The following is a 14,482-nucleotide window of genomic DNA, read 5'->3' as shown; positions in this document are numbered from 1 at the left end:
AATCAAGAAACTTGCTTCTATAATTAAAAAATGTCATCTCTGCAAGTGATTCTACGCCATGCATAGCATTTAATACTCTATATGATCAACGGTGTTATCTGCCAGACTTGATTATTTGGCATTTAGACACAACTACTAGCACATGTGAATGATGGAGCCCAGATAAACATGTCAAGATAAAACGATTAATAACATCAACTTTCACTACCTTTTCCCCCAGAATGCCATCGAAATTACTGGAAATGTTAAGTGCATCAAAGCACCTTCCATTTTCAATAGTCACAGGCCTCACTATGTTGTCTCATGATGTATTTTTTCAGTTATCGTTCTAGAGTCATTAAGAAAATCTCCAATGCCCACCTCTGGACATGCTGGATTTTGTGTAGCGGGAGCTTCAAGAGCTGTTGATTCTGTCAATGTTGCTGTTGAGCCTTCTCTCAGTCGCTTCATCGAAACATGTCTTTTAATGTTTGGCACAGAGTACATCTGTTCTAATTCTGGAGAGCCTACATCTGACAAAAGGCAAAGATTGATCTCTGTAAACAACTTCAAAAATTAGAAATACTTCATCAATATGAAGAGACCATTAAAACTTGCAGTAGGCTTACAAAAGTTAACAAACATCTACTGCAAATGTCATAGCATATTTGCACTCAAGATTGCTTAAAGTTGGTGCAAGTCAGTCCAAGAAAACAGAACTCTCAGATTTCAAATATTAGCTATTTTTTCTTTCCACAAGAGCTGTCTGGTGTATATTTCTAGCCTTTTCTGCTTTAATTTCAGCCACTCTAGGGGCAGAATTCATCTGTTTAAAAACATATGACTGGTCAGGTATCTCAAACAGATCTACAATTGACCTCTAACTGAAGCTAACTATTTTTTTTTAAATCATGTGTCATAAAAGTGATTTTAACGTAAAAAGTTATGAACCAGCTTTAAATTACAAACTCACCTCTCCCATCAGACTCCATTAAAATAATACTGTCCATTGGAACCCTTTGAACATCAGCTGGATATTCTTTTCTGAAAGTACATAAAAATGATTTTAATGTAAAAATTGGTCTTCACACGTAATAGACTTTTCAGTCCACTGCACAACTATACAGCCATAATAACATTTAATTTAGTTCACTTGTTAACAAAAGAGCACTCCTGCATCCACCATCCACAATAATCCACACCACCCACAGCATTAAAGCCAGACACAACTGAGTGCCTATTCACATTCACCTAGAAATGTCACTGCTAATTCAAAACAGACACTATTTTAAGAATATCAAACCCACCATTACTTTGGTCAACCTGAAAGTTTCATGGAATTCCGCTGAGCCCATTTCACCATTCAACACAATCATGGCTGATCCGCTGTCTCAATATCATACTCCTGCACTTGGTCTTTATTTTGATATCTTTCACCTCTCAAAATCTATATTATTTTCCTAAGAATATTCAGTGACTTGGCCTCCACAGCTTTCTGTGATAAATATTTCCACAGGTTCAAAATCAGTGCAGAAATTTCTTCTCATTAGTATGAAATGGCCTATCCCAAGACTATGGCCCCTTGTTCTGACCAACTGGACTAGAAAAATAAGTAAATCAGCCTTGCATCTATTCTGTCCAGCCATGTCAGAAAATAACGTTGTTTCAATGAGATCCCCTCTCATTCTTCTAAAATCCAGTAAATATAGACACAGTTGACCCAATTTCTCCTCAAGGAAGAGTCTGGTGAATTGTCACTGCACTACCTCTGTGGCAAGTAAGGAGGCCAAAACTGCAAGCAATACCCCAGGTGTGGGCGGCCTGTTTAGTTCCAAATGACTTTTTTTTGCCTCTGTTCTCAAACTCTCTTGCAAAGAAGGGCAACATACTATTTGCTTTCTTAACTGCTTGTTGCACCTGCAAGTAATCACGCATAAAACTATTTTAAATGACATTACAAGATATAAACATGAGCACATGCAATTATGCATTTTTCTTCGGAAACTAATTAAGATTTAACATGATGCCTCACATGATAGTGAGCTGCTTTTTGAACGAAGCACTAAAGAATGGGTCCTATTATTCAGCAATAACAGGCCTGATGCATCACTTTTAGGCAAAAGTGCATTAAGCAAAATTAAGCAAAGCACATTCACATTGACAATGATCCATTTAAAAGCTTGAATTTGATGCAACACTAGCAGGTTAAAATGCACGAAGAAAATTTTCAACAATGGATTCTAGTTTAATTTTAGTTGAGCTTCAGTAAAAATGCCATGGTATAATGAAAATTATACAAGTGCAGACAAGGGGTCCTGTGATGCAGGGGTAGTAATACTACCTCTGGTTCATAAAGACCTGATTTCAAACACAACCTGAAAATATATTTGAACAGATTGATGATGAATATTTACAAGTAGCAATAAGAGTTTCATGGCAGTGGTTATGCCCTTACCTCTTGGTCAAAAGATCTAGGTTCAACTCCTACCTGTCCTGTGAGGTCAGTCATAACATTCCCAAACAGGCTGATTAAAATTAGAGAAAATATTGCTACCTTGAAAATGGTAACTTCTCTTCTGTTTAGAGAGCAATGTTGGAGCTGTATAAAACTTTAGTTATGTCACAGCTGTAAGTAGAGTGAGTAGTACTACAGGATGTTTGAGATTGCACTAGAGGGAACACAAAACATTTGCCAAGACGTTGCCAGAGTTAGAGAATTTTAGCTATTAAGAGGGGCTGGATGCATGTGGTTTATTTTCTATAATTCAGAGATGGCTGAAGTGGGACCTGATATTGGTGTACAAGATTATGAGATACTTGGGCAAGGTGGACATAAAATAGCTGTACCCCCGAGCAGAAGGGTCAATAACAAGGGGACATAATTTTAAGATGAAAGGCAAAAGTTGAGGGGATTGGAGGAAAAATATTTTCACCTAAAGGGCAGTGAGAGTCTGGAATGTACTACCTGGGAGGGGAGAACAGGCAGGAGACCATACCACCTTTATGCAGTATTTTGATGAGCCCTTGAAACATAATAACATTCAAGGCTATGAGCCAATGCCAGAAAGTGAGATTTAATGTAGATATATTGACACAGACTTAATGGGTTGAAAGGATTCCTCTGTGGTGTACGGCCATATCAGAAAGCAATAGGAAAAAGCTATTCAGAATCAACACTTTTCTTGGTGAACAAACAAATATGCAGCTCAGGTCGTACTCCTGCTCACCGAACCGGAGTGTTCGATTGCAGACATTTCGTCACCCTGCCAAGTAACATCATCTCCGGTGAAGCGTTGGTGCTGTCCCATTTGTTACTTATATGCCACCGTTTGCTGGGGTGCATTCGGTTTCATTCTTTTTGGTACCAAATGCTTTGTGAAGATTTTGTGACAGATCTTTCACAGCAGTGTAATTAACTGCAAGTTACATTTTTGTAATTTGGCAATTAAGATTACATATACAATGAAACAAAATTGAAGTAGATACAAGGACTCAAATGTGACGCAGAGGTGTTGAATTATAGTCAACTTTGTACAAGTGCAGACAGTATAATGGTGGACTAATGATTACTCCTTGAAACATTGCAATCGATCTTCCAAAATCAAACAAACTCAGCACTAAAATCAATCTGAAACTGCTTAGTCACTGTTCACGATGAAACACTGTTTCTGAAGAACTGTTTCAATTTATGACACCTAGACTCTATAACAGGATAAAACTCTCATCTATAGCTTTGGAGCAGATAGGAATCTTGCTTGCACAAATTTGTTAGTGAATAGCAGAACAGCAAAATTAAATTAAAGGAACTTCAAATTTGTTTGTATTAAGCACAGCATGCAATATCAAAATTTAAAATGATTGGATCTGTGAACAGTATCATCAGAATTACAGCAAGTACATGTGCATTACTTTTGCAATTTTTATTATGCAATACTAATTAGGCAAAGATGATTAAACTGTTAGATCAGCAAGGTTATTCAGAACACCTGTGGTGGGAAATGGAAAAATACCATTTTGAAAGACAAATGCTAACATGAGAGCAGCTGAAACAGCACACTTGCATGTTTTGACTGTACACATTTTAAATGAAATCCCAAGCAAGTGGCAAGCACAAAATGCACTTACACTAATCAAGCCACTAAAAGTGCACAATTCCAAACACAGCTGTTATGTGAACACATCAACGGTACTTACCCCAGATCAGATAAGCCAAGATTGCTTTAAGAAAATGAGAAAAGGTAATAATCTCAGATTAATGTTATATCTTGACAGAGCAAAATATTAGTATATTACATGTTTCATCTTTCAGTTTCTTTAGAAGTTAACTATAAAATGCTATTTCCAATTATATAGAGGTTGCTCCTTAAAAAGCCCCTTATTATCTTGAACATAAATTTTGAAAAGTCCAACAATATCACTAATCAAAATAAGTGCTTAATCAGGCGATGCTTTGATAATTCCAAATTTTGAAAAGTTTAGAATTTTATTCCATGTATCACATTCCCAGCATCTCTTTAGATTGCACTGTAAAATTTGAAAAATAGACAAGAGGCTTTCAGCAAAATGCTTCTGCCAGTTTCAATTGGCATTAACTATTCCACTGAGTGGGTTGAAGTACTTGGAATCCTAAGGTTATTTTTTTAAAAATTCACAGAATGAAGGCATCACTGGCTAGGCCAGCATTTATTGCTCATCCCCAATTGCCCAGAGAGCAGTTAAGAATCAACCACCTTACTTTAGATTTGGAGTCACATGTAGGCCAGACCAGGTAAGAATGAGAGTTTCTCTTCCTAAAGGACATTAGTGAATCTTCTCTGACAATTGACAATGGATTCATGGTGGTTATCAGACTCTTAATTCCAGATTTCATTTCCCCGCCCCCTAATCCAAATTCCACCATTTGCCATAGCAGGATTTGAACCCAGGCCCCTAGAACATTACCTGGATATCTGAATTAACAATCCAGTGATAATACCACTGAGCCATCCCCTCTCTCCTCCACAACAGACAGTTGTCAACATCTTTATCACAGAGCAACACTCAGTCCAAATTCCTATTTTTTTTAAATGCCATAAAAGTGTTAATCACAAATTGAAAATACTGGACAGCTGAGGAACTACCATGCTACTACCATGATTTTACGTGATTATGATTCCCCTGGAGGCAATGATTTAATTAAGGCAGACTGAACTTCAGTAATTTGAAAACTGATGCTATAATTCAATCATGCGAAGATATGGACTGAAAAGCATGTTTAGAACATATAAATATCATTGCAAAGACCACACAATTTTCAACTTTATACTGAAACAGTCTTTTCTGCTTAAGATAGTTTAACCACAGCCTTGACTGACTCGGTGCATTTGGTGACTGAAATAGCTGCATGATTTACTTGAAAATGTTGTTCAAATGATATGCAAGGCACACTTGCCAGTCACCACAAAAATCTTTTACCCACCTCCCAAAATTTAGAATAAAATATTCATGAACAAACATGAGTTGCAGTATGAGTAGCGAAAAAATTGAAAAAATTCATGTTCCAAAAAAAAAGGCAGTTTCATTCATTGGACTTCGAACTACTCTACATACACAGAACAAAATAATTTTGGCTTTGTTAATATAAAGCAAGCTGATCAGTTAACAGTTGAAAGCAACCAATATGAAAAACATTAAAAGAGAAACAACAGTTACATTTCCTGACTGATTTATACATTCACTTTTTTTGTTTACCACATAATTAAATGAATTATGGTGAAATCTTTCAAGCACTGACATTTGGTCATTTGCTTAAATCTCAAACACTTGCTGATGAATAATTGGGTATCGCATGAAATCAAACCCCACATTGAACATTATTTAATCTCTTCAAATTTCTGCATTTGGATTTGATCAATGTTCATTTTTTGAAAACTTCTGCAAACAACCAATGCTGAAAAAAGCTAAATACATTAGAAGAATTCATCAGGATTCAGCTAGTTCAAAAAAATCAGCTTAAATTCACGCACACAACTGATTTATGTTTAGCAGCTTGTGTGTTTTCAGCAATTTTCATGCTCCCCAAAACAAACAATCCCTCTGCTGGTAATTTTATTCAGGCTCTCTAAAGCGAACAGCAGCACCTAAAATTAGGACAAAAACCAAACAAACTGCGGATGCTGTGAATCAAAGAAACAAAGAAACCTACAGCACAGGAACAGGCCCTTTGGCCCTCCAAGCCTGTGCCGATCAAGATCCTCTGTCTAACCTGTCATCTATTTCCTAACGGTCTGTGTCCATTTGCTCCCTGCCCATCCATGTACCTGTCCAAATATATCTTAAAAGACGCTAACGTGTCTGCGTCTACCACCTCCGCTGGCAACACGTTCCAGGCGCCCACCACCCTCTGCGTAAAGAACTTTCCACGCATATCTCCCTTAAAAACTTTCCTCCTCTCACTCTGAACTCATGACCCCTAGTAATTGAGTCCCCCACTCTGGGAAAAAGCTTTTTGCTATCCACCCTGTCTATACCTCTCATGATTTTGTCGACCTCAATCAGGTTCCCCCTCAATCTCCGTCTATCTAATGAAAATAATCCTAATCTATTCAACCTCTCTTCATAGCTAGCACCCTCCATACCAGGCAACAGCCTGGTGAACCTCCTCTGCACCTCCTCCAAAGCATCCACATCCTTTTGGTAATGTGGCAACCAGAACTGTACACAGTACTCCAAATGTGGCCGAACCAAAGTCCTATACAACTGCAACATGACCTGCCAACTCTTGTACTCAATACCCTGCCCAATGAAGGAAAGCATGCCATATGCCTTCTGACCACCCTATTGACCTGCGTTGTCACCTTCAGGGAACAATGGACCTGAACACCCAGATCTCTCTGTTCATCAATTTTCCCTAGGACTTTTCCATTTACTGTATAGTTCGCCCTTGAATTTGATCTTCCAAAATGCATCACCTCGCATTTGCCCGGGTTGAACTCCATCTGCCATTTATCTGCCCACCTCTCCAGTCTATCTATATTCTGCCGTAATTTCTGACAGTCCCCTTCACTACCACCTACTCCACCAATCTTAGTGTCATCAGCAAACTTGATCAGACCACCTACACCTTCCTCCAGATCATTTACATATATCACACACAACAGTGTTCCACAGGGATCTGTGCTGGGAACACCACTGGTCACAGGTCTCCAATTTGAGAAACTCCCTTCTACTACTACCCTCTGTCTCCTGTTGCCCCGTCAGTTTTTTATCCATCTAGCTAGCACACCCTGGACCCCATGTGACTTCACTTTCTCCATCAGCCTGCCATGGGGAACCTTATCAAACGCCTTACTGAAGTCCATGTATATGACATCTACAGCCTTTCCCTCATCAATCAACTTTGTCAAGTCCTCAAAGAATTCTATTAAGTTGGTAAGACATGACCTTCCCTGTACAAAACCATGTTGCCTATCACTGATAAGCCCATTTTCTTTCAAATGGGAATGGGTCCTTTCCTTCAGTATCTTCTCTAGTAGCTTCCCTACCATTGACTCAGGCTCACCGGTCGATAATTACCTGGATTATCCTTGCTGCCCTTTTTCAACAAGGGGACAACATTAGCAAGTCTCTAGTCCTCTGGACCCTCACCCGTATCTAAGGACACTGCAAAGATATCTGTTAGGGCCCCGGTTATTTCCTCTCGCTTCCCTCAGTAAACTGGGATAGATCCCATCCGGACCTGGGGACTTGTCCACAATAAATGTCTTTTAGGATACCTAACACTTCCTCCTTCCTTATGTCAACTTGACCTAGACTAAGCAAACATCGATACCTAACCTCAACATCCGTCATGTCCCTCTCCTTGGTGAATACCGATGCAAAGTACTCGTTAAGAATGTCACCCATTTTCTCTGAATCAGCGCATAACTTTCCTTCTTTGTCCTTAAGTGGGCCAATCTTTTCTCTAGTTATCCTCTTGCTCTTTATATATGAATAAAAGGCTTTGGGAATCAGGAACAAAAACAAGATTTCAGGTCCAGTGACCCTTATGCAGAACTGGGGAACTGTTCTGAAGAAGGGTCACCGGGCCCAAAGCATTAACTGTTTTTCCTTCACAGATGCTGCCAGACCTGCTGAGCTTTTCCAGCAGCTTTGTTTTTGTTCCTAAAATTAGGATTATGCTCAGTGAAAAGCTCATTGGCTTGTGCTGAGGTTATATAGAAATCTAATTCGTAGTTCAAAAAACTTTTAGAACTTGTGACTGCGTTCTACAACAGCGCCCCCCCATGCCTGAACTTCACATTCAGCCCCAAATGCTGCCAACTATTAGAGACTAAATAAATGATTGCGCAAGAAGAAAATTGAATCTCAAACTTTTTTTTAAACATATTGCAATTATCATTTAACTGAGTTTTTCCCATCATATTACATCCAAAGCCTTAACTGAGGTCAATGGAGACAGTTTTCTGTTATTGGAAATTACTGTTTATTTTAACTACAAGAGGCATTAGCTTTAAAAAGAAACACCAGTTACAAACATCAAAAAAAACAAAGAAAATTACAGCACAGGAACAGGCCCTTCAGCCTTCCAAGACTGCGCCGATCCAGATCTTCTACCTAAACCTGTTGCCTATTTTCCAAGGATCTGTATCCTTCTGCTCCCTGCCCATTCATGTACTTGTCCAGATACATCTGAAATGATGCTATCATGCCTGCCTCTACTGGCAATGTGTTCCAGGCATCCACCACCCTCTGCGTAAAGAACTTTCTAAGCATATCTCCCTTTAAACTTTTCCCCTCTCACCTTGAAATCATGACCCCTAGTAATTGAGTGCGCGTGCGCGCACACACACACACACACACACTCGTGTTTGGGGGGGGGGGGCGGGCATGGAGAGAAGAGAGCTGCTTGCTATCCACCCTGTCTATAGCTCTCATGATTTTATTGGCCTTAATTAGCTCCCCCCTCAACCTCTGTCTTTCTAATGTAAATAATCCTAATCTACTCAACCTCTCTTCATAGCTAGCGCCCTCCATACCAGGCAACATCCCCATTACCAAAAGGATGTGGATGCTTTGGAGAGGGTGCAGAGGAGGGTAATGTGGCAACCAGAACTGTACACAATATTCCAAATGTGGTCGAACCAAAATCCGATACAACTGTAACATGACCTACCAACTTTTGTACTCAATAGCCCATCCGATGAATGAAAGCATACCGTATGCCACCTTTGACCACTGTCAACCTGCATTGCCACCTTCAGGGTACAACAGACCTGAACACCCAGATCTCTCTCTGCATCAGTTTTCCCCAGGGCTTTTCCATTTACCACACAGGATCTTCCAAAATGCATCACCTCGCATTTGTCTGGATTGAACTCCATTTGCGATTTGTCCGTCCAACTCTCCAATCTATCTATATTCTGCTGCATTCTCCGACAGTCCCCTCCACTGTCTGCTACTCTACCATCTTCGTATTGTCTGCAAACTTGCTAATCAGACATCTGTACCTTCCTCCAGATCATTAATGTATATCACAAACAGTGGTCCCAGCACAGATCCCTGTGGAGCACCAGCGGTCACAGTTCTCCACTGGGAAACTCCCTTCCACTACTACTCTTTGTCTCCTGTTGCCCAGCTAGAACACCCTGGACCCCGTGCGACTTCACTTTCTCCATCAGCCTACCATGGGGCAGCATGGTGGCTCAGTGGTTAGCACTGCAGCCTCACAGTGCCAGGGATCCGGGTTCGGTTCCAGCCTCAGACGACTGCCTGTGTGGAGTTTGCACGTTCTCCCTGTGTCTACGTGGGTTTTCTCCAGGTGCTCCGGTTTCCTCCCACAGTCTAAAGATGTGCAGGTGGATCGGCATGCTAAATTTCCCCGCAGTGTTCAGGGGTGTGTGGGTTACAGCAGGATGGGTCTGGGTGGGATGCTTCAAGGGGCGGTGTGGACTTGTTGGGCCAAAGGGCCTGTTTCCACACTGTAGCGAATCTAATCTAAAGAACCTTATGGACTGTAGTAAGGCGTTTGATAAACATCAATGTCTTAGGCTTCAGAAATAGAGGCATAAAGCTAGAAATTTATGAAGAAGTCCTATAAAAATGTAAGTGTGGCTACAGCTGGAAAAAAGTGTGTTTAATTTCAGATGGCATATTTTAGGAAGAATTTCAAGGCTTTCATGGGGAGGGATTTACAAATAGTTGCTGGTGTGGGGGATTGCAGCTGTATAGATAAATTGAAATGGTGGGTTTTGAAAGAAGTGACTAAAAGGAAACCTGACACAGGTATTTAAAATCATGAAGGATTTAGGTGGAGTAAATAAACAAAATGGTTACCAGCAGTCAGTAATGTACAGATTTTAAGGCAGCTCACAAATCAACCAGAATGGAATCAGCAAAACCCTTTTTAGAGATGAGTGGTTAACTGGGTGTGAAGACGTTACTCTAGTAGGTGTAAAAAAAATTAAAACCACATACATAAACGTTGTAGTCTTAATTTCAACCACAAGTACCAAATAAACAGAAAGACCATAATGAACAAAGTTGGAGTAAAGTAGTTCATTGGTTAACATCCATTTTTATTCTTGACTTTTAGGTTATGATTGGAACCTGACACTACACACAGTATTTAGCATAAACAAGATTTCCTTCAAAAACTGTTTTCAGAGATTAGATGTCCATTTGATGCCGTCAAAATAATAAACTACTCTACAAAACGAATGGTAATTTAGCTCAACAATCTGAACAAATTATACAAAGGCTGTGTGAAATTTTTGTTTATTTCACTCAATAAAACTCCGTTTACGTGCCCATGAATAAAAGATTGCAACTGCAGTAAGTGATAAAAATTGAGATACATGTTTTCAACACTTTTACATGATCAAAGACGGGAAGAAAATCACTATTTTCTAGAAACAAAAGGTTATCTGGTACTTAAAACTAAGATCTCAGGTAACTCTTCTTCCTGTGACCAGGGCTTTAAGTAAAGCAGCAAACCTGCAAGACAGATGAATTGATGAAGCAATCAGTGCCTGAATGACAAGTAACCCCTAAAATATGAATTGGCACTACTGAAGCAATAAGCAGCAAGAACTGTTCTCAAGTGGCAGCCATAACAATCAAAAGGTTCAGGTTCAGACCCTATTGTGAAGATTTTAAATACATAAAAATCGGGGAGACAGTTCTGTAGTGATACTGTCACTAGGCTAGTAACAAAGAGGCCCAGGCAATGTCCTGAGGACAGCGAGTCAAATTTCACTTAGGCAGCAGGGCATGCAGCAAGTGCTGAGGGAACCAATCTATTCTGACCACACAGCCTCTGGTATAAAATGCTGCCATGGACAGATGCATCTGCATGATAGGTGAAGTTGACATAGCACACTTCCTTTGAAAGAAAAGCCCCTTCTTCACACTGAGCATATCTTTCATTGTGGAACATAGTACAAAACAATGCCAAATGGGAAAGATTCACAACAGAACTTGCCATGATGGACTTATATTCAACAATCTCTAAGCTCATAGCCCACCGTATACTCCACTTACCATCAAGTCAAGGGATAAATTCAGTGCAATAAAACATACTGGATAGCATGACAAGAGCAGCACCAGGAATTTCCAAAATTATAAACACTAATGAAAACAGCACATCCACTAATTTTCGGTAACCGTTTGAAGGTCAACAGTAATTACACTTCATATTCAGCTAAATGTGCAGAACTCAATACTTCAAATACAGCAATCAAGACAAATACCATTCTTTAGTCTTCTTGCAATACTAACAACGAGAAGATATCTGTTTGTCATACCATACAAAAAGGAAAGATTTCTCAATGGGGATTGCCAATCCACTCCTTTTTTAATGTAAATAAAATTTCTACAATTCTGAAAGATTCCAAATCAATCAGACTTCCTTCAGAAAGGCAAAGCAACTTTAATTCTTCTGGTGCCTCGCTGTGCAGGATATTTGGGGAAAGTCAAGCTATAACTGCTTTTTCATACCAGTAGCTGTGGTATTCAACGTGTTAAATGGTTTGTATTACAAGCTATTGCTTTGACACCTTCTGTGAAAGGGTAAGCACATTAGGCAAATGTGCAATTGGGGCAAAAGACTGGAAGAAGGACATGTAGGTGCTGCAGTGTTTCAGGCATGCAGCGGTGCACAGGCTATCAGGTAATTCAATCCCGGACAGAAAGTGATGGTTGGTGTCGGAGGGTAGGGGATGTTGTGGTCGTCCAGCTGTGGGGGAGGTGGGGAATGCCAGTTAGGATCCAAAAAGGTGTAAAAGGTTGTGCAGGAGGCCATGATTGTTTTGAATAGCGGGACAGGCCTAATGGGGTGAATGGCCTGTTTCTGCTCCTTTGTTCTCATGTTCTGAATTTGGTGGTCAGTTTAATAATTTTCTAGGTGTTTGGTTTTTAACCAATCTTTCCCAAGTCACTATTCAATTAATTACAGAACTCTCCAAGTCTCCAATTTAACTGCACATTCAGAGGGTTTCAGGCACAAAGGAAATTTTCATTGGAATCTTCAATTCCCTGGAAGATTCCTTGGGGTCTTCTATGTCAGGGATTCCACAGGGTCCCGACGCATAACTCTCATCGATACTGTAGAAAGAATCAGCCAGCCACTGGAAGATCTGGACCAATTTTTCAGGATTCTGAACCAGAGGATTTTAAAAAAAGTAATCCAATAAATTAACAGTTGGACATTAAAAAGCAGAATACCTTTGTGCTGCTGTTTTTACAATTGACTGCACGTTGGCATGAAGAAAACGCCTTCCACGAACCACACTTCCTGGACTCGAAGGGCCACTAATCACAAAGTTTTTATTCTGATTTTTTTCAATCTCCTTGTTTGGTTCAAGATGCGAAGTCACAGTCTCACTGCCAAAAATTGAAGCAAGTTAGCATTTCAATATACTTTTATTAGAGAATTGCCATTCTAATTATCTACCAACAAGCAGCAACATTAGCATCTTAGAATTGAGAAGGGATGGAAGTTTGTAAGAGCATACAAACTTTCAAGCAGATGACCATAAAACTGACCATGCTAAATAAAAAGCTAAAAAGAGTGACAATTGAAAAATAGGTTGTACAAGTTTATGTTGATCAAAAGCCAACATTACGTGCAGCCTCTGGGTCAAAGCTGTAGAACTACAAGTTGTTTTATAAATCTGTTGATGATTTAAGGCAGTCAATATATCCCATGCAGGTACACATTTGAAACTTTCTCCTAAAACCAAGCAGTGGAGGCCCATATTTTTCTAGCTGTGTTTTATCTTAAAGGTATCCCTGCATTTTGTTGAGTGTCTTAACACTGAAAATTTGGCACTTAAGTTTATGTTTCTTCACTTGTTTCCATGCAGCCACACAACTTCGTTAAAACATTCAATCATTAAGCGCAGTATCTAATGAGCTACACTTCATTCTTAAAATACACAACCAGCACAAAGATGCATGCTATTTCCACAGAGCATAGACAGTGCCTTATGAGAAAGGCTGTCTAATCATGCAAATATAGAAAACAGGATTGACCATTCAGCCCTTCCAGTTTGCTCTGCCAGTCGTTACGATCATGGCTGATCAGCCAACTCAATAGCCTGTTCCTGCATCTCTTTAGCTCAAGTGCTATATCCAACTTCTTGAAATCATACAAGATTTTGGCCTTGTCTGCTTTTTGTGGTAGCAAAAGCAACCAGAGTCTCAACACTCTGGGTGAAGAAACTCCTCATCTTGGTCCTAAATGGTTTACCCTGAATCCTTATAGTGACCCCTGATTCCGAACTTTACAGGCTTATGAGATTCCTCCTCGTTCTTCTAAACTCCAGTGAATAAAATTCTAACAAATTGAACATTTCTGAAGTTTGAGACTTTAGTTGACATAAGGAAGGAGGAAGTGTTAGGTATCCTAAAAGACATTTATTGTGGACAAGTCCCCAGATCCAGATGGGATCTATCCCAGTTTACTGAGGGAAGTGAGAGAGGAAATAGCCAGGGCCCTAACAGATATTTTTCCAGTGTCCTTAGACACGGGTGAGGTTCCAGAGGACTGGAGACTTGCTAATGTTGTCCCCTTGTTTAAAAAGGGCAGCAAGGATAATCCAGGTAATTATCGACCGGTGAGCCTGAGTCAATGGTAGGGAAGCTACTAGAGAAGGGGACTGTCAGAAATTACAGCAGAATATAGATAGACTGGAGAGGTGGGCAGATAAATGGCAGATGGAGTTCAACCCGGGCAAATGCGAGGTGATGCATTTTGGAAGATCAAATTCAAGGGCGAACTATACAGTAAATGGTAAAGTCCTAGGGAAAATTGATGAACAGAGAGATCTGGGTGTTCAGGTCTATTGTTCCCTGAAGGTGACAACGCAGGTCAATAGGGTGGTCAGAAGGCATATGGCATGCTTTCCTTCATTGGGCAGGGTATTGAGTACAAGAGTTGGCAGGTCATGTTGCGGTTGTATAGGACTTTGGTTCGGCCACATTTGGAGTACTGTGTACAGTTCTGGTCGCCACATTACCAAAA

At 39.9% G+C, this 14,482-nt stretch overlaps 1 protein-coding gene across 10 annotated transcripts in view; it reads right to left on the bottom strand.

The window, feature by feature from the left end:
- senp6a (SUMO specific peptidase 6a) overlaps positions 1-14,482 on the bottom strand; it is a 167,892-nt gene that overhangs the window by 89,952 nt on the left and 63,458 nt on the right. For 9 of the 10 annotated variants that reach the window (XM_059648439.1, XM_059648440.1, XM_048535848.2 and 6 more), the window contains 4 exons: positions 12,682-12,840; positions 4,174-4,197; positions 953-1,023; positions 361-512 (listed from right to left, as the gene is read on the bottom strand). In XM_059648439.1, coding sequence (XP_059504422.1) covers positions 361-512; positions 953-1,023; positions 4,174-4,197; positions 12,682-12,840 — 406 coding nt within the window. The remainder of the gene's footprint in view (positions 1-360; positions 513-952; positions 1,024-4,173; positions 4,198-12,681; positions 12,841-14,482) is intronic. The other variant, XM_059648441.1, reaches the window with a different exon arrangement.

The sequence above is a fragment of the Stegostoma tigrinum genome, chromosome 9 (assembly GCF_030684315.1).
Source record: "Stegostoma tigrinum isolate sSteTig4 chromosome 9, sSteTig4.hap1, whole genome shotgun sequence".
In the NCBI taxonomy this organism is placed as follows: Eukaryota; Metazoa; Chordata; class Chondrichthyes; order Orectolobiformes; family Stegostomatidae; genus Stegostoma; species Stegostoma tigrinum.
This window is presented reverse-complemented; position numbering and strand designations above follow the sequence as displayed.